This window comes from Nothoprocta perdicaria, unplaced genomic scaffold (genome assembly GCF_003342845.1).
Source record: "Nothoprocta perdicaria isolate Ctin4 unplaced genomic scaffold, notPer1 scaffold_337, whole genome shotgun sequence".
Lineage (NCBI taxonomy): Eukaryota > Metazoa > Chordata > Aves > Tinamiformes > Tinamidae > Nothoprocta > Nothoprocta perdicaria.
Genome location: NW_020455574.1, coordinates 334,925 through 353,698, shown reverse-complemented (window position 1 = coordinate 353,698; position 18,774 = coordinate 334,925). Strand labels below are relative to the sequence as shown.

Genomic DNA, 18,774 nt, shown 5'->3' with positions numbered 1-18,774 from the left:
GCTGACATTATTTAAAAACTTCCAGTCAATACAAACATCTGCCATGCTTTACCAGRGTAGAGTGCTAGTATATGTGTCATTTCTTTCATACAGAACATCTTAAAATATACACAATTTGTCCTTTTAATTGCAGACAAATAGACAGCTTACAGACAAGATCTGGTTTAAATGAACAAAACCTTTTTAGGTATCTTAAAGGTTAATGAGTTGCTCTAGGAAAATATACTCTGAAGTTGCTGACTTCTGAGATGTTATTCTGTATGTTATTCTGCACTGGCTCCCAGTGTCTGAATGGTTAAATGTATGTTTTTATACTTTCTTGACACTGTGATTTAAAACCTCAGAAGAATCAACGTAATGAAAATTCAGCATGTAGCTATTTTCATACATGTTTTAGAGTGCATTTAGCCTCTTTCACATTACTTTTATACCATCAGTGAGAATTCCAGGGACCTAATATATCAACCACAAAACCTTATAGAATGGTAGAATCCAAGTCCTCCTTGCTATACAGGTAGACCTATTGGCTTTCTTGTATTTCTGAGGCAGCTGAAGCTAAGAAGTTTCATAATAAATATTTATAATTAAAAGATATTATCTCTCTAGAAATGCGATGTTGATCCCAAGTAGCTATCCAAGTRGGATATTTCTTTAATAATTTAAGGACACATAGGAAAAGCTATCCTCTTTTTTTGGTAGGTATTCTAAATAACCAAGGCTGTGAATCAATCTGTGTATTTCTCCTGAGTGTTGTATTATAGGATGCTTGTCCCATAGCAATTACAAATCTTCAAGCTGACGTGCCATTGCCTTTGCCATTAAAAACAAGTGTAGATTGGGCATTGGGACTGCACATATTTACTCCCTCAAAACACAACCTCTGGGTATGAATCAAGGTTTCTAATCCACTCTTGCTGAGAATCAGCTCTTGCTCTCAGCTGCTGCTAGGGGTGACCAGGTTTCTGGAGAAGTCCGTGGAAACATGATTGCTGATTGCAGTATAGACTGTAAGAGAGCAGTTTCTAAGGYGCTGTGGAGATGCTGGGGATGCAGCCCAGCTCCCCTGTGCAGAAGGACGGCTGCTGCTGCCAGYCCCCAGGCTCTGGCCGCTGGACAGAGCGGCAGCCCAAGGGCGAGCGTGTGCAGTGGCTTCATGGCAGTGYGCTGGGAACGGCCTCCTTCACTTACAGTGGCAGGATACAGTGCTCCCCTGCAGCCCCTTTGGGAGGGTGCAGCAGGACGGCTTGCTCTGTGCACGCCTGCRTCTGCCCCTCCTCTTTTTATGCTTTCTCAGGTGTTTGGCCTCGGGGCAAGATTTGACCCACATTTTAATTCACATTTTCGTAGCTGCACTGCAAACATTTGTCAGCCTTGATCTCAGCCAAACCTGTAGGCCCAGAGATACTCTGACATTCTGAAGTAATAATGTGATGTCTAAGTAACTTTGTCTTTTTTTTTTCTTTTTTGTACTATTTTATGTCTTTACATTAGCAGGAAGATCCTTATGTTGTCACAAATTGCATTAAAATCACCACTTTGATTTTGTAGGGGCCAATCGGTGCTGCTGGTCCTCCAGGCTTCCCAGGTGCTCCTGGTGCTAAGGTATGAATATCTGCTTCTACTGGTACATTTATTAAAGAAGAAATGTAGTAACTAGTGTTCATGGGCAGCAAAAACAGCCCTCTCTGAAATGGGGTTGCTTTCATATCAGATAGTTATAGACCAGAATGAGGAAAAGCCCATACAGTACTTGCAAAACTTRATTTAGGGGAATACTACTTTAAAATACATCATTTTTTTCACAGTTGATTTTTCTTCTCCATCCTCTCACCCTTGGCATTCAAAGATATTTAATACAATATAATTATTATATTAATACCATATAATATTACTCAGAGGAGAATTCTGCTATGGTATCTGAGTCTCATTCTATTTCAGAAGTGACTGTATTGGCTTGTGTGACTGTTGCAGTTCCACATGCAAAATATATGTAGAATAAAGACCAGGAGGTCAAAACAACCAGCAAATTATGGTGCAGGATCTGTCGTTGATAACTACTTATGTAGACACTAGCTTAGAGGACAGATGTAAGTCAGTCTTAGTGAGATGTAGAGCCAATTTTTTTCTCCTGCCTCCTGTATGGTCCAGTTATACCCACCTTTGAGAGGTGACATGGATTATGACAAGTAAGGAAAGTGGCAGTTGGCATCATTTTCTGGAATGGGGTACAGAAGCAACAGTTGAATATCAGGCTCCTTCCAATGTGGATTCATAAAACTGCAGTGGAGAAAYTGCATTTTACAGTTAGGATAATGCTACTTGCTGACCTTAACATGGATGATTCAGTTTATTACTCAGATCTTAGCAATTTTACCCATTATTTTGACCTTTTTTTTTCCTCCACAAGGAGTGACAGAGGATTTGAGGCAAGAGATTCAATTCTCCTGCATTTAAAAACTCCTGATCTACATATAGAAGAAATTGGAGTGTTGATTGCTAGCCCTATTTATATTAGCTACAGGGAAGATGAGACAAATTTAATGTCCTRCTCTGGTTATCCTTCTCAAAATGCAGTATTTCTAGAAACCATGAAGTCTTCTCTGGTGGAGATGTCAATGTGATTACAGCTTGTAATTTTGAGACCTACCTGTCCAGGGTGAATCCTGGCTACTTAGAATATTGCTGAAGAGAAGTTTTCATACTCAGTTTACACATCTATAATAAATTAGTGACTTATACCAGGAATCTTTTTTTTTTTCTTCCTGTTATTTGCACCACTGCAAATGCTGTCCCACAAATTCTGATCAATTACCATTTACCGTCAATACAAATGACAATTGAGAGTGCAAGGTGATGGTGAATTAGGCCTGCTAGACTTTTGAGAAGCATCGCAGACCAGCCTTGAAGGCCTCTAGGCTGCAGTCTAGGTCAACCTTCCATGTAATCTGTGTTGCTAACATAGTTTCTCAGATGTGCCCAGCATCAGTTGTTCCCATGTTGCCCATGAGCCTGCTTGGCTTCCCAGCTTCCAAGAGCAGCTCTCAAACTTGATTGCCTGGCGTCTCAAACAGGAGTATATATGAGGCTGYCTTAATACCAGGCCAATACTGGATTACTACAGTACTGCCCTAACATTGCACACTGATAGTGGGCTCTGCTCTGTTCTCAACCAGGGTGAAATYGGACCTGCTGGTAACGTTGGTCCTACTGGTCCTGCTGGTCCAAGAGGAGAGATTGGCCTGCCCGGTTCTAGCGGTCCTGTTGGCCCACCAGTAAGTAAATCACCAAAGATTAACTATTGTTGGAGGAGTTTCTGAGACTCTGAATTAACTGGTATCTTTGTTCCTGYCCTAACAGGGCAACCCTGGCGCTAATGGTCTTCCTGGAGCTAAAGGTGCAGCTGTAAGTACGGTCATACTCACTCTTCTTTTCTCCAAAAAACATTTTGGTCACAGAAAAGGTAATGTGTTGGCAACATTTTTTTCTCTGCTGGGCAGGGTCTTCCTGGTGTTGCTGGTGCTCCTGGTCTGCCTGGTCCCCGTGGTATTCCTGGTCCTCCTGGCCCCGCTGGTCCTAGTGGTGCTAGAGGACTTGTGGTAAGTCACCTTGTCTATCACACCTCTTCTTTTGTCAATTGAACAAAGTCTGCACAGCAGCAGACTTTTTCAGTGCTTCGCTATAAATTAACCTCCTAGATCACTTCTCATTGTTAGTTTCTGCCACTGAGACCGAGGAGGTTTACTTTGAATTCCATGAGGTGCAAAGACTAATATGCTTGTTACCTATACATAGATCATGACTGTTAAGGCAAAAACCATTCTCTGGCTATAAAAAAGAAGTAATTGTGATGTTAGATAGTCTTTTTTTTGGTTCATGAAAAAGCTACATAGAAGAAATATTTTTAGAAGATGCTCAATTCTAAGCTGTCTTCTTGTGTTGGACCCTAGGGTGAACCAGGTCCTGCAGGTGCCAAAGGAGAGAGTGGCAACAAAGGTGAACCTGTAAGTATAGTGACACGGGAGAATTGTTTCAGTGAATAAAGTCTGATAGCATCTGTTACCCAGCATCTGATGATTTATTTGCCTTTGACTCCAACAGGGTGCTGCTGGCCCCGCTGGACCTCCTGGACCCAGTGGTGAGGAAGGCAAGAGAGGCAGCAATGGTGAACCTGGCTCTGCTGGTCCCCCGGGCCCTGCTGGTCTGAGAGTAGGTTGTTTTGGGTTTGGTTTGGTGGTGGTGTTTTGTTTAGTTTTTTTCCTCATATCTCAGACTAGGAGCAAAAAGAGAAAATAGAACGAGACTTGSAAATTAAATCTACAGTAATGCTGTTAAGTAAAGGCCATTTGCCATTCTGAGCCCTTCAATTACTTTTGACCAAACCGATTTTGAATTTGTATTAATGCCATTTAGTGTCTTCTCCCTGAAATATAATTATAGGTTGCTTGCTTTATCTATTTTTTAATATTTTAGTGCATTATCTTCGATTTTTGGTGAAGCCTTGTGAGAGATTTAATTGCTTAAAAGAAATACTGTTTCACATGTTCTCATGAGGCGAAATGTTCAATGCCTTCAAGAGTGCTTGGTGCACTTTTTACTGGGCAAGAAAACAGCTCAGTGACTTTCAGAAGATACGTGGCCTCCTGTGGGAGCAGAAGTGCACTGAGATAGGTAGAAACAATTATTTCTCCTGCTTTTTGATACAAATAAGGATTTAGTATTGCCCCATGTGTAGAGTCTCCAGAGCTATAGGGAAGCCAGTAATGCTCTGCAGAGAAGTGAAGGTGAAACAGCATGGATCATCTAAGGGATCCTAGCTGCTGTAGTTACACTGTGCACTGAAAATGCTTTGATCCTAGAAGATTAGAGTATAAAGAACTCAAAGAGGGGAGAGTGATTTCTTTTGGAATATACATCTGCAGTGAGCTCTTGCATTTAGAGTTACACTAATCCCAAATGCAGCAGATCTGCTCAGAAGGCTAAAATTTAGTAGGTGTGTGCACCTTGTGGAAATGGATTTCTCTTTCCTCTTTCTTGATTTATCTTGTGTTCCTTTGCAGGGAGTGCCCGGATCCCGTGGTCTCCCTGGAGCTGATGGCAGAGCTGGTGTCATGGTGAGGCTTTTGTCTGAGACTCTGTTCCTGAACCCTCTCCTTTTACATACAGATATGATGCTTTCTGTTACATCTGTCTAATTTTACTTATTTTGGTAGGGACCTGCTGGTAACCGTGGTGCTAGTGGTCCTGTTGGAGCTAAGGGTCCTAATGGTGATGCTGGCCGCCCTGGTGAGCCTGGTCTTATGGGTCCAAGAGTAAGTTTGAACTCTGTTTTTGTTGTTGTCATTGCTTGRCTTAGTTTATTTTATTATTTTTAGAGCTGTGCAAAAATAAATAACTTTTAGAATTAAAATTATTTAGAACTCCAGCTGCAAAAAAATCAATCTGTGCTAACCACAATTAAGGCATTTCCATCAATTCATTGTAAAAAATGTCCATATGGGAATGATTAAGAAGTATCATAATGTTTATTGAAATTAATTTATTTTGGATGTGGTTGGCATCTGATTGCCTTGATCATGAAGCAGGTTCCCGTGAACTCAATGTGACACTAAGTTCTGTGAGGGGGTTCATCCCGTGATAATTTAGAGAATGTGATCATTAAGATCACTAATGAAGTGTGAATGTCCTCTGTAACTCCTAGCAACAGAAGCAAAACATATAAAATGGTATAGGATGACTGATCTCAATTATTTTGCGTTTATTTTGCAACTTTTTTCACTGAAAATAGCCACCCACCTAAGTGGTTCAAGATCCCAGCCAGGTTATGTCCATGTCATTTACTTCCATCCTTTTTCATCTTCCCTTCTTCCCTTCCTACTCCAGCCCGTGAAGTGAAAGTTTCCAACACACGTGTGGACTACTAGGGACTTGCAAACATTTAAGCACACTCTGCTAAAGCAGGGTCTAAATGAGCTCCTTGTAGTGAAAAAGGTGCATACCTAAACTGAACCAGTTACAGCTGAAGTGGAAGCATGTACTACCAAACTAAACTTTGTCTTTCAGAAGAAAACTCGACAGAATATACAGTCCTATTTCCAGATGTATATAGATATTGTCTGTGTTTGTATGTAGAAAAAAGTACTTTTTGGTAAACTGTTTGGTGAGAAACAACTTCTCTTTCAGGGACTCCCAGGTCAGCCTGGAAGCCCAGGCCCTGCTGGCAAGGAAGGTCCTGTTGTAAGTACTTGTTTTTCACTCTGTTTCCCCAGTGCRTTCTAAACATAAGCATAAACTAAAATTTAGGAAGTAGAACCTCACTGCTGAGCTCTAACACAACTGTTTAGCATCATATTACTGTGAATCTTTCCATTCATTTTTGTGGGTCTCGAACCAGGCCTGTATCCTGGATTAAGGAAGAAGAAATTGCTGTATCAACAAAAGGGAGAAAAATGGGAGAATTCATGTGCATGTGATCTGAACCAGCTTTTAGAAGTTAAAAGGCCTTTAACTCAATGCATATTTCTCTCRGTACACATTTCTCTTAAAACTAAACTCTTCCCCAAATTTAAGATGCCGCAGTCATTTAATGGTGTTATTTCTTCTAGGGCTTCCCTGGAGCAGATGGTAGGGTTGGGCCAATTGGTCCAGCTGGTAACAGAGGTGAGCCTGGCAACATTGGATTCCCCGGACCAAAAGGTCCCACTGTGAGTACAACAGAAACTTTGATTACCATAAAAGTATTTCTGCACAGACATATATGTAGGTCCCACTCTAACAATCAAGCAAGTCTCCTTGTGTCCTGTTGCATTGTTAAGGACAATGTGTTGCATTACTTTCCAGATTTCCAAGATATGATAAAATTAAAAACTATGGTCTATGGATATTAAACTATGGATAAACTATCCCAAATCTATGGTTTATGGACAGTATATCTCCATATTATCATTTCCGCAGTAAAAATTCTGTAAAATGTGTTCACTRAGCCTAAGCTTCAATTCCAGGGTGTTGTTATTTATGGAGCACAAGCCAAAGCTCCCTTTTAATAGAAGAAAGGCTACCTTTCTACCAATTTGAGTAGAGTTCTTGATATGTCCTTGAGATGCAACAGACACAAGTCCACTCCTGGATTTGTGGAGTTTGTTATACATACATTACACATACATATGCACATGTATTACATATGCCACTATGAAGAGTGTCATAGACCTAGATTATGATCTCAAAAAAGAAGAAAAGAAAAAGGAAAGGAGTTTTGAAAAGAAATGACGTTGTTTTCTATAGGTTTTCTTTCAAATTGGTTCAAGTCAACTGGTCATTATTATTAGGGTTAAAAAGCATTCCAATAGAACATCTGRTAAAGTATCAGTCTTTATCCTAATACAGAATCTTGAGTTTCTTTTTTTAATCTTTTTATTTCAACTTCAGGGTGAGCCTGGCAAACCTGGTGAAAAAGGCAACGTTGGTCTGGCTGGCCCCCGGGTATGTGGCTGTGTTTCGTCTATCAACTTGCAGAGAGAAAAAAGTAGATATTCAAGGCAGTAGATAACAGGACTCCTGCTTGGTTTCAACCATGAATAAATGGTAAAACAGAATAGCAGTTAGTGAAGCATCCACCTAACTTCATCTCACTGGGGACTGTTGTTTAAAGATTAACACTAATTTGTATGGAAGTTACCCTTCTTGGGTTGCCTTTCCTATTAACAGTAGAAAAATAGCATTTTACTTGCAAATTTTAGAGGAGAGTTTATAAGTTATTCTACCTTATCCTACAGAATTCCAGATCTTTCTTACTGTTGATTGAAACATACTAAACCTCTAAGGGATCAAATAATTGTCATATAACTGACCGTTATAACCGACGTATTTACTGTCAGTAACTGGTTTAGGAGATCAAATGACTGGCAGGTGGTGCAGCGGGGTGGGAGGAAGGACATGCAGTCTCTCTGCCAGGTATTGGATCTGTAGTTATGAAAGAAATGTTCTTAAGGCTTAATTATGTGCAATAACTGAATCAATCACCAAAATTTAAAGTGTGAACATCCTCACTATCTCTCGATAGTGACACCCTTCTAATCAAACGGATAAAAATCAAACAAAACTAAGACTGTTGCCTGAGTATGCAGGTATAAGTTCAAAATAGGCAGCAGGAGGCCTCTGTTTTCATGACAGAAGCACTTTAGACAAGTGGTCAAAACTTTTAATAGCAACTTTTAACATGTTTAGGGTGCTCCTGGTCCTGAGGGAAACAACGGTGCTCAAGGTCCTCCCGGTGTCACTGTAAGTAACAACCTCCACTTTGTGTTTTCCCTTGTGTGCATGGGGCTTCCCGTTTGAAAAGCCATTCTCCTGTATTTCTACTTCCAAGCTAATCTCTTGTTTTTCCTTCTATCCAGGGCAACCAAGGTGGAAAGGGTGAGCAAGGTCCTGCTGGTCCTCCTGGCTTCCAGGTAAGTAAGTGTGCTCTGCACAGTCTTAATTGTGATTCTCTGCACAACCTTATCTTTGGTTTACAATGTATTAAGTGCTTCTCCCTTAACTTTGTTTGTATCCTTGTTTCTTTACGCCTAGGGTCTGCCAGGTCCCTCAGGTCCAGCCGGTGAAGCTGGTAAACCAGGCGAAAGGGTGAGTGACAGATGCAGCGCTCCACAAGCAGGGACAGGCATTGCATAAGCTCTAGGTTTATGCCTGCACATGTGGCGAAGCAAGAGCCTGTTAAATCCATTTGCCAAACAGTCAGCTGTGTTATATGCAGAGTTTAATGGTCTTTTTTTTTTAAAGCTAGCTACAGACGAAGAAGTTCCTTTGGCATTTGCAAGACTTTTTTTTTTTTTTTTTTTTTTTTTTTAAAGGCAGACGAATGAGATTAGCTAGTGGCTTTAATACGTCTGTGTTTCCTATTTTTTTTTTTTTTTTTTTTCCCCCCCTTTTTTTTTTTCCCCCCCCCTCCAAAATTTGGTATGAAAAGGAACAGTCTTTTCAGGCCCTGAGAGCATAAAATACCACCCAAAAAACAAGACAATACATGAAAAATATTTGTCTTCAATTCTTTTGTTTTTTTGAATCTTCATGGTTCCCCAGTTGTACACCTTTGARTTTCCGTTGATTTCAGTGCTTTAGCAATAGCATAAAACTGAGTGGTAATTCATGCTACAGGTTCTGCAGAGTGCAAGTGCATGATGTAATCTGYACATCTCACATACTGCAGAATGTAACCACCCTTGAAGCTGCAGTTATGTTTCCYTGTGTCCCTGTTAAAGAGTTTGCTCTGCACATTCCTGACAAATGAGCAAGAAGGTTGAAAGTTAATAACTAAATCTTTCTTCGGGTGAGAAGTGAGAGTCTTCATGTTTCTGTGCATCTAAAAGATGTTTTAGTCTGAAGATCTCTGATATACTGCTGCAATTTGTAAAAGCATTTCTTTTTATTGCTAAGAAACAAAGCAAGCACAATTTAAGCTAAGAATTGTAACGTTTGCTTTATAAATAGCTATACTAACACAGCTTCTCCCTTTYAGGGTCTTCATGGTGAATTTGGTGTTCCTGGTCCTGCTGGCCCAAGGGTGAGTAGCTTATTTGTAGTCTACTGCAGACTATCCTAATGAGGTGTTTAATAGTARTATTAACTATATACATTTCCAAGTTTCCCAAAACAGCTCTTTTCAGTTACAGAGCATAATTGCTTGAAGACTACTAGGAAGGTGAAAGAATTTCCTCTCCTTTTCTACACATAGGCAGTAAATAATTRTATAATACGCTAGTTGTACGTGCTAGTAAAATTCCAGATAATCAGTACAAAGATGACTTAAAGAAATACTGATCCATGGTGATTTTTTTAATGATCTTACAGTGAGACTTTGAGTCTTACAGAGTTCCCACTGTGAGTGACACAAGACTCATCCTACAATGTTACACTGAGGCTCAATACATATAAAAATGTTCAGCTCTGGTTTCTTTGGCTAGACCTGCACATCCTGGTTAGTTCAGTCATAAGATACCTTGCTAGCAAGCTCCTACCTCCCCTGTAGGTAGTGTCTGACCTTGGATCAAATGGTGAGCTGGAATAGTCATTGGAAAGTCATTGAAAGCCTGGAATAGTCATTGGAAGATATTGTCCCATCAATCTTCACTTCTGTGTTGTGGAAAAATCATCTGCAGGGTGCTTTGTGTGGAGGCTTTCCTAAATGAGAGAAAAGTTCCATTCAGGCRGAGGAATGAGTGGTCAGGTTTCAGAATTTCTGAAGATTCTGTATTAAGATTAAGTTATTTGCCTTCCTAATGCCCCTATAAAAAGACTGAGGTTGATCTCCTTATTAGTTGTACTGCTTCCTCATTTACAGGATGGTTGTATATCTTCCAGGTGGTAGGCTGAAGGTATTCATGAAAATGCTGTTGTTGGTTCTTCTCATCCTTGTCATTYGGTTTACCCAGCCCTTCCCCTCCCAAGACAATAAGCTTGTCTTCTTTCAAAGTTAATTCTTCTCATCTGTCCAAGCCAAGTTCTCTAAGGTGTGCTCTCTGTTCTCTTCATCGCTGTCTGTACCTGCTTTAGCTTCACTTGAGCATCTTGAAGCCAGGCAGACTTTATTTCATTCAGTGGTTATCACCTTTTCCCTTCCATCATTATCACCAGGTGAATCTCCCATTTATAGCACAAGTTCCTCMTTTTTGGTACCTAAATACATGGCCTTATACCTTGCATTATTGAATTGTCCCATTTCTATTATTACTGTCATCCACAAAGTTACCACTTTTTCCTGTGTAATATGTCAGTCCTTCCTCTTGACAAGAACTCCCACCTCTGTATTTCATAGATATTTGCATTCTTTTTTTCTATTGCCCTGGCTTTCATGGGGAAAAAAAAAATCCCCAGGGGAAAAACACTAGAATATAAAGTATTGTAGRTGCTTCTCTGTACAACAACTTGTCTCTCATTTAGCCATTTTCTCATTCTCATTCTAATGTCCTAATTCTACTAATTTAGCAGAAGTCTCCATTATACCTTAACAGACTATTTACTGATGTCTGGCTTGATCATACGAGAATAAYTAGACCTTTCTTTAGTAAAATGGATATTTCTATCCTGGATAAATCATTGGGCATATGAGCCCAGTTTCTGGTAACCTCAGCATCTCTAGTTGGCCTTTCTTTCAGAATTCATTCTTTTATAAAATAGAGGTCACTTTTGGACCTTTGGACCTTTATTATCAGAAAGACCACAGTAGCCAAGTCTGTGTTCAGGAAGTAGCAGTGTTCTGGAAGTAGCATGGTAACAGCAGTAAACTGTCAGCTCTTATCATGATGAAAGTCTAGGGCATTTCCTTAAATGTCTTTTTCTTTTGTCAAAGCTGGAGCTAGTTCTGAGATCACTCTAGTTAATATCTGTCCTATTCCAATATTGCTCTTAAATGTGTTTTTGGCTGAACAAAACATTAACGATCACTGGTACTAAGGAGCGCTTTTAAGTCTCAGAGCTAAAGAGTTACTCAAGTTAAAACTCAGATCTCGCTGCCTCCTGCAGGGTGAGCGTGGTCCTCCTGGAGAAAGCGGCGCCGTCGGTCCTGCTGGCCCCATTGGAAGCCGTGGTCCATCTGGCCCCCCAGGCCCTGATGGTAACAAGGTACCTTTTCCAGATGCTGCTGCCTTGCTTGAATTCCTGATGTGGGAACTCAAACGCCTTCTTGGTGTGACTGGTTGCTGGTAACAGTTGGCTACCTGTGCACCACAGCCACGAGGCTGTAGCCTCAAGTGTTGAGTGTTGTCATCTTTTGATGCTAATTGAATATGGGGCTGAGTTTTCAAGTTTGGTAGGGGTGATCTTTCCATTAAAGGTTGGCTTAGAATACAGGACTCGGGAAAACTTCAGAAGCCCACAGAATCAGGGAGAGTGTTCACATCTGGCATCATCACTAGTTAAAAAAGTGCAATATATGTAATAGCTTAAGGCTGAATACTACTACTCAATTTATTTACATGTGAGCACCGAGATGAGTAAGTAGTAATAAGGAAATTTTGTCCCAGTCTTTATGAATGGTTTGTCTGACACGATATCCTGTTGCTGCCAGGGTGAGCCTGGTAATGTTGGTGCTGCTGGTGGTCCTGGTCCTGCTGGTCCTGGTGGAATCCCAGGGGAAAGAGGTGCTGCTGGTATTCCAGGAGGCAAGGGTGAAAAGGTAAGGCAGATGATCTAACCACCTCTGTTACAGTATGCACATGTTTGAGGCATGTTTAAACGTGATTAACTGAAAATAATGTAGGTTACCTAAGTGTAACATCTCCTATGAAGGCGTGTTTCATGATGAATCATTAATAGTCAATAAGTATGTTTGGTTGGTCCAACAAATTCACAGTCTTTTGAGATACTGTCTTCTTAAACCCATCCCATCTGCTAAGCAAAGATCAGCGTTTGTTATTCAGTGTTTCACCTGGTTGCATCACCATGAGCCCACTTGTACCAAAGAGTTACCAAAGCTGTCTTTCAGTACAAGCTTTATAGTATTGTCATGCAAAATAGTGTCTTATGTCACCACTTGTATGACTTAGCTGTTTTTAACAGTTTCTTTCCTGATTCAAATATAAGGTATAACACAAATTCCCAAGAGAATTTTTATGCACAGGTATTTATTAGACAGAAGAGAGGATTTTCAAGGGGATTTATGCTCAGCATTTGGAATACACTCCAGCTTGTGTTCCATTTAAGTATTTTGGCACCTGTGAGTGTACAAATAGGTTTCCCCTATAAGAGAGAGGTTCACATTTCTCAGAAGCATRGCCAATCCATTTCTCTGCAAATTCTCTTTTGGCATGTCTATGTATACTCCTCAGTAAAAATGAAATAGTAATCAAAGGCTATTCCCAAAACAAAACACCATGGTAAATATCTCTGTTAATATACGCATATTCAGCAAAYGCTTCAAGACTTATTTATTACAACTTTTTTCACTTTCTTTTTATTACAGGGTGCCCCAGGTCTGAGAGGTGATACTGGTGCAACTGGAAGAGATGGTGCTCGTGTAAGTATCTTTAGGTTATATCCAAGTTTACCTTTCTACTCGTCAGAACTTAGTAACTAAGGGAGATGCATGTTCAGGACTTTATCTTCCTATTGTATTTAATTTCTTCTTGTCACTGCTTCCTTTTGATCCAAACTCATGTAGTTTTGTTGGTTCTTGTCCAGGAGGGTTTGAAKTTGAGGGGTGGGAGATAAATGCAAGCAGAGAAATAACATCAGCAGAGAACCTTATATTTCATAGGCAGTTAAGTGTGATGTTACCCTCTGTAAGTTCATGAATTTGGCCCAGAAAACTCATCCTGAAGGCAGCCTGCAAAGCCTCTTAAATCATTAAATCAAAGCCTCATTAAATTGAGTTTTGGCTGCCCATTCTGTAATCATACTGTGGAAAAAAAAAAAAAAAGCAATTTAGCTTTTGTTTTATAGAATTAGGCATCCTTTCAATTTAAAATAGTGAGAACAAAGTCRCAGACCTATTCCAGGCTGAAAGAAAAAATATTCTTGCTTACATTTTGGTAGAAGTGATGTCTTGTCTCTGTCTTGGCTTACAGGGTCTCCCTGGTGCTATTGGTTCCCCTGGCCCTGCTGGTGGTGCTGGAGAGCGGGTAAGTCTCTTGGAACAAAAAGTGTCTGTTTGTTTATACCCACTCCAAGAATACTTAATATAGGGAAGCTTCCATTCTAATAAAACCATTCCATCTTGCTACTTCATACAATTTCTGTTAGTTTTTCACGTCTGTGAGGGAGGGGTTATTGGGGCTGTAGAAATATTCAGAGAAGTCTACCATAGCACCTCATGCCTTTTCCTGAAGCAGGGAGGGGAGATGTGCATCTATATGGTAGTGGGCTATACGGGGAGGAGATTTTCATTTGGCCTTTGAGTTCTCTCCATTTCAGACCACTCTTTATAGTCCTCTTAACACTGTGGGAAGAGGTTTTGATACAGTGATCATTGTACAGTGATACAGTGATCAGTGTACAGTGATACACTCAGAATCATTCTTTATCCTTAGCATGACAAATGTTTATTAATATAGGGCAGGTCAACACTAAAGCATTTCCAGTACCATCCTGTCCATGCACTGTATGCATCTGTGCCACAACATCACTCATCTTTTTTTTTAAATACAAATCAACCTTTCCACAGTGTCCAAATGATTTTTGCTACCTGTTTTAGGGTGAAGGAGGTCCCGCTGGTCCYGCTGGTCCTGCTGGTGCCCGTGGTATTCCTGTAAGTAGCAGCTCCAAAACTATGCCTGTATTGAAAATGCCTTCAGGAAAACCCCCTGTTCAAGTCAGTCCTAACAACTCTTCTCCTCTTTGTGTTTAGGGTGAACGTGGTGAGCCTGGTCCCGTAGGTCCTAGTGGATTTGCCGGACCTCCTGTGAGTATCATCTACATTTTCCTCTTCATTTATTTCTTCTACATGTTTTTTCAACCTTTAGTCTGATTTACTTCTTTTCTGCCGTAGGGTGCAGCTGGTCAGCCTGGTGCTAAAGGCGAGCGTGGGCCGAAAGGACCTAAGGGTGAAACTGGGCCAACAGGTGCTATTGGTCCCATTGGTGCTTCTGGACCACCTGTAAGTGAACTGTGTCTGTCTGTAAAACACGTGGTTCTTACCTGTGCTCTGCAAGCAGTATTCATGGCTGAAGGCCATGAATTTTGAAAAGATAATTAGAAAGAAAACAAGACTTCAAAGTTGGTCGTGAGGAAAGTTATCATTCTGAATTTCACACATTATATAGATACAGGCTATTTATATGGGCTCAGATCATGAGCCTGGGACTGAAATGAAGATTTAAAAATAAGTATTTTTTGACTTGCTTTGAATATCAGCAAGATCAGGCTATCTTGGACTATCCAGGGCATGTTTGTGAGTAAGTTCCTGAGCTGAGGACACTAATATCTTCCTTTTAAACGGAATGTGCTGTCACAGATGCAATCAGATGCAATCTTCCAGAACCAATAGGTGCAAATTTGTCTGTGCACCCACTTGCACACAGGCCTTTCATGTCGTGATGCCTTAGCAAAATCAGGTGCAGTACTTCATGTGCATGCAGTCCCTTATGGGAAACCAGTTGAAGTGATGCAGAAAGGAATGCCCTAGTGCTTCAGCTACTGTGAAGTGTTGCAGGATGACACAGCTTAGGGATCATACTGAGTGATTTGGACAGAGCAGTACTAGGCTTTGGTACTCTTTGGTTGCAATAGCCATAGAGCGCAGAAGACTTGCTCTTCTTTAAATTGCTGAGCCTTTCATGTTTTGACTCCTGAATCTGCTTAGGGTGCTGCACCATATGCAAGGCCAGTTCATTTGGATGATGGATACATCATGCAACTCTTCTCAGCCTGCCTCATACTGACTCAAAATGTCCATAACAATTTATTAGTGCTAGTATCAGAATTGAGTTCCACTCCCCAATTAAATCAATAACAAAGTAGCCCTTCTGCTTCTCAAAATGGAAGCTGGGCCCTTTCTCTAAATAGTGAACATTGCTTCATGTTCTTTGCTTCATTCATCATGTCTCTTACCGCCTTTCCCACACAGGGTCCCGCTGGTGCTGCTGGTCCTGCTGGTCCTCGTGGTGATTCTGGTCCTCCTGTAAGTCTTAAGGCTTTTGGCATTGACGTTGCTGCTTTACATAAAGTCACTGTTTCCTTTAAACCAGATTTTCATTTTGACTTTCATTTGTAGGGCATGACTGGTTTCCCTGGTGCTGCTGGACGGGTTGGTCCTCCTGGCCCTGCCGTAAGTAGCTGATGAAGGAATTTCATTGGGAGACCRGTCAGAAATTGCACTGCTTAGGGATAGTCCTTATCTTGTTACATGGACCCCACTTGGACACATCCTGTGTAACATGCTCTGGGTGACCCTGCATGTGCAGGGAGGTTGGATGATCTCTAGATGAGCTCTAAAGGTCCCTTCCAACCTTAATGATTCTGTGATTCTGTGAGCCATTTGACAAAGGTTGTCAAAGTTATTTTGTGCTTTTGCTTTCAAAAGTATCTGCAGTTTCAGCCCCTGTCAAGCAGGGCTACCTCTCCTCACATTCAAGAACATGAGCCCCCACTTCTTTATTTATCCTCCAAAGACTCTCATTTCAAATTGAGTTTATAGTTCAATGACTCATGTAAAGCTGAATTATTTTTCAAAAGGTGTTTACATCACTTGGGAAGAAAAGACACTTTCCTTAGATGTCCTACATTTAAATAGATTGCAAGTACCAATATACCTTCTAAACAACAAAACAAATCAAAATAATCCTGCTGAACACGAAATTTTTTTTCTCATTAACTTTATAGTTACTGCTAATATGTCCAGAGCCAAAATTATATTTTTATGTCAATTTTTGCTACTTGTACTTGCACTGATTACAGATATCCATTACTAATTAAGCCATAGAAATTGCTGCTGGAAATGCCCGACATCCTCTTTATTGTAAAGTCCCATTTTTTGTCCATGGACGAAACAGGAAGCTTACCTCTCTGGCACAAAATAGTGGGTGTGTGCTGGAATGACGCTGCATTTATATTCAATCCTAGGGTATCACTGGTCCCCCTGGTCCTCCTGGCCCAGCTGGCAAAGATGGTGCTAGAGGCCTCCGTGGTGATGTTGGCCCAGTTGGCCGTACTGGTGAACAAGGCATTGCTGGCCCACCTGGTTTTGCTGGTGAGAAAGGTCCATCTGGAGARGCTGGTGCTGCTGTAAGTTACTCAGTGTCTCTTCTCATTAAAAGTATGATTGTCCATGTAAATGTTACAGCTTCTAGGACRCTTCTGCTATCTATGAAGGACTTTGCTCTTTTATCCTCAAATTTAGMAAAGCTCTTGTACAGCTAGTACAGCAGACTGTACTCAAGAAATTGTTTAGACATGTTTGGCAAACAGCTCATGAAAAGTGAGCCTGGTCACTTTTTCTCTTATGCTGAAGCTCTGTGATTAAGCACCGTGGGTGGAAACTGGAGAAACTTGAGAAGTTTCTCAAAGTCCTTTCCGTATCAGAAATTCTAGTTTGGGGGATCACATGGATAGAGAGATTAAAGAGCCAAGGTGGCTTAGAACTACAAAAATTAATTACAAGTGCCTTTAAACTTGCACATCCAGAATTATTGGCTTCTTTGAAGTCAGACACATTTCAGTATTGAGCAAGTAGGCACTTGTGTGAATTATTATTTGTGTGTTTCTCAATGGAAATTTACAGAAATTCTCTGATCTGCAGAAACTGCAGCTAAGAATGAAATCCTCAGTTTCTAGGAGACATTTGAACCTTTGCCCTTTGAGTATAAAGCAGTACATTTTCTAATTTCATAGAGTGATTAAAGCATAAGTGTATTAGGCAGCCCAATTGTAAATTGKTTATTTTAGGGTAAGCTGTCAAGTTGATCAATTATGCCCAGTTTAGTAGCCTGCATGCTCACAATTCAGAGCAGCTGAAAAGCTCTTCCTTCACTAAACTGAATCTCCCTTTCATAGTGTCAGCAAAGGTCAGAGTATCTTTTTTAAAATGTCAGATATCACTTAGATATCTTCTAAGGCTATCTCAGAATGAGAAGGTCAGTTTCTATACTATAGAATACCCTCAAATAGGCTCATTTCTGAATTGTAGTTTTTGTGCATCACCTTGTCATTAAAAAGGAATGATACATTAAGAGATCTTTGCTATAAATTAAAGAAAAGAGTACAGTGTCTTTTTCACATACACTATTTTTCAATGGAAAACATGTGGACAGGAAATACAACCAGCATTACCTGCTTAGAGATCTTCAGCTTTGGTGTTTGGTATTTCATAAGACTTAAGTATAAATTTCTTGCATGTGAGAACTGGAACTCACAGACAGTAAGATCCTTGAAATGCAATTGGTTCTGCTACAGAGCAGTGCAAATTACAGTTGTGGAGGGCTATAAATGACTCGTCTGTATTARTAAAGACTCTTGTCATTATGTCATAGGGTCCTCCTGGAACCCCAGGTCCYCAGGGTATTCTTGGTGCTCCTGGTATCCTTGGTCTGCCCGGCTCTCGGGGCGAGCGTGGTCTCCCAGGCATCGCTGGAGCAACAGTGAGTATCTAACGTTGCTTGTCTTCTTCAGAGAGGCCTGTGTAAAGGAAAAAGCTCAGGAACATGGGATCTAGATTCTGCCATCTCCATCTCTGGTGCAGAAAAAGGTTAGCTATATGAGCGCAACAGAGCAGTGGAAGAAGTTATTGCTTGTGGAGACAAACAAGACTTGTAGCTGAGCCTAGGCTCTAAGCATGCCTTTCTGAGCTCTGGACTTCATCTGTTCTAAAACATAGCACAAGCAATATGAACTTAGAATGGCACCAGAGATTTTTGGGTTTAGCATGTAGAAAGAAGAGGTAGAAAATGTAGTGAAGATTACTGTTTTGTGTAGTTACATAGGTTTCTCCTTCTCTTGTTCTATTTCACTCCCAGGACTGACTGCAGAGAAATGTTTCTCTTGTGTATAGGCCAAAAGATTCTGTAAGTTGGATTGATGTTGTATTGTATCTCACATTTTGCTACCACTGTCCACATATTAGGGTGAACCTGGACCCCTGGGTGTTTCTGGTCCTCCTGGTGCTCGTGGTCCCTCTGGTCCCGTGGGTTCTCCTGGTCCAAATGGCGCTCCTGGTGAAGCTGGTCGTGACGTAAGCTGTGGTTTATTTCCTCTTGAGAGCTGCTTTGCTTTTGTTCTGAACCAAAGACAAATACACAGAGAGCCGGGATGCAACTGTGGGCAGTTCTGCTGACAAACTTGTACCTGTGGTGC

At 40.7% G+C, this 18,774-nt stretch overlaps 1 protein-coding gene across 1 annotated transcript in view; it reads left to right on the top strand.

Annotated features, from left to right (window-relative positions):
• The window catches only part of COL1A2 (collagen type I alpha 2 chain), a 37,740-nt gene that overhangs the window by 12,614 nt on the left and 6,352 nt on the right, over nucleotides 1-18,774 (top strand). The window contains exons 16-42 of the mRNA XM_026043715.1: nucleotides 1,549-1,602; nucleotides 3,174-3,272; nucleotides 3,358-3,402; nucleotides 3,498-3,596; nucleotides 3,948-4,001; nucleotides 4,099-4,206; nucleotides 5,058-5,111; nucleotides 5,211-5,309; nucleotides 6,181-6,234; nucleotides 6,603-6,701; nucleotides 7,423-7,476; nucleotides 8,221-8,274; nucleotides 8,391-8,444; nucleotides 8,566-8,619; nucleotides 9,512-9,556; nucleotides 11,515-11,613; nucleotides 12,059-12,166; nucleotides 12,953-13,006; nucleotides 13,557-13,610; nucleotides 14,183-14,236; nucleotides 14,336-14,389; nucleotides 14,477-14,584; nucleotides 15,554-15,607; nucleotides 15,701-15,754; nucleotides 16,549-16,710; nucleotides 17,955-18,062; nucleotides 18,545-18,652. Coding sequence (XP_025899500.1) covers nucleotides 1,549-1,602; nucleotides 3,174-3,272; nucleotides 3,358-3,402; nucleotides 3,498-3,596; nucleotides 3,948-4,001; nucleotides 4,099-4,206; nucleotides 5,058-5,111; nucleotides 5,211-5,309; nucleotides 6,181-6,234; nucleotides 6,603-6,701; nucleotides 7,423-7,476; nucleotides 8,221-8,274; nucleotides 8,391-8,444; nucleotides 8,566-8,619; nucleotides 9,512-9,556; nucleotides 11,515-11,613; nucleotides 12,059-12,166; nucleotides 12,953-13,006; nucleotides 13,557-13,610; nucleotides 14,183-14,236; nucleotides 14,336-14,389; nucleotides 14,477-14,584; nucleotides 15,554-15,607; nucleotides 15,701-15,754; nucleotides 16,549-16,710; nucleotides 17,955-18,062; nucleotides 18,545-18,652 — 2,043 coding nt within the window. The remainder of the gene's footprint in view (nucleotides 1-1,548; nucleotides 1,603-3,173; nucleotides 3,273-3,357; nucleotides 3,403-3,497; nucleotides 3,597-3,947; nucleotides 4,002-4,098; nucleotides 4,207-5,057; nucleotides 5,112-5,210; nucleotides 5,310-6,180; nucleotides 6,235-6,602; nucleotides 6,702-7,422; nucleotides 7,477-8,220; nucleotides 8,275-8,390; nucleotides 8,445-8,565; nucleotides 8,620-9,511; nucleotides 9,557-11,514; nucleotides 11,614-12,058; nucleotides 12,167-12,952; nucleotides 13,007-13,556; nucleotides 13,611-14,182; nucleotides 14,237-14,335; nucleotides 14,390-14,476; nucleotides 14,585-15,553; nucleotides 15,608-15,700; nucleotides 15,755-16,548; nucleotides 16,711-17,954; nucleotides 18,063-18,544; nucleotides 18,653-18,774) is intronic.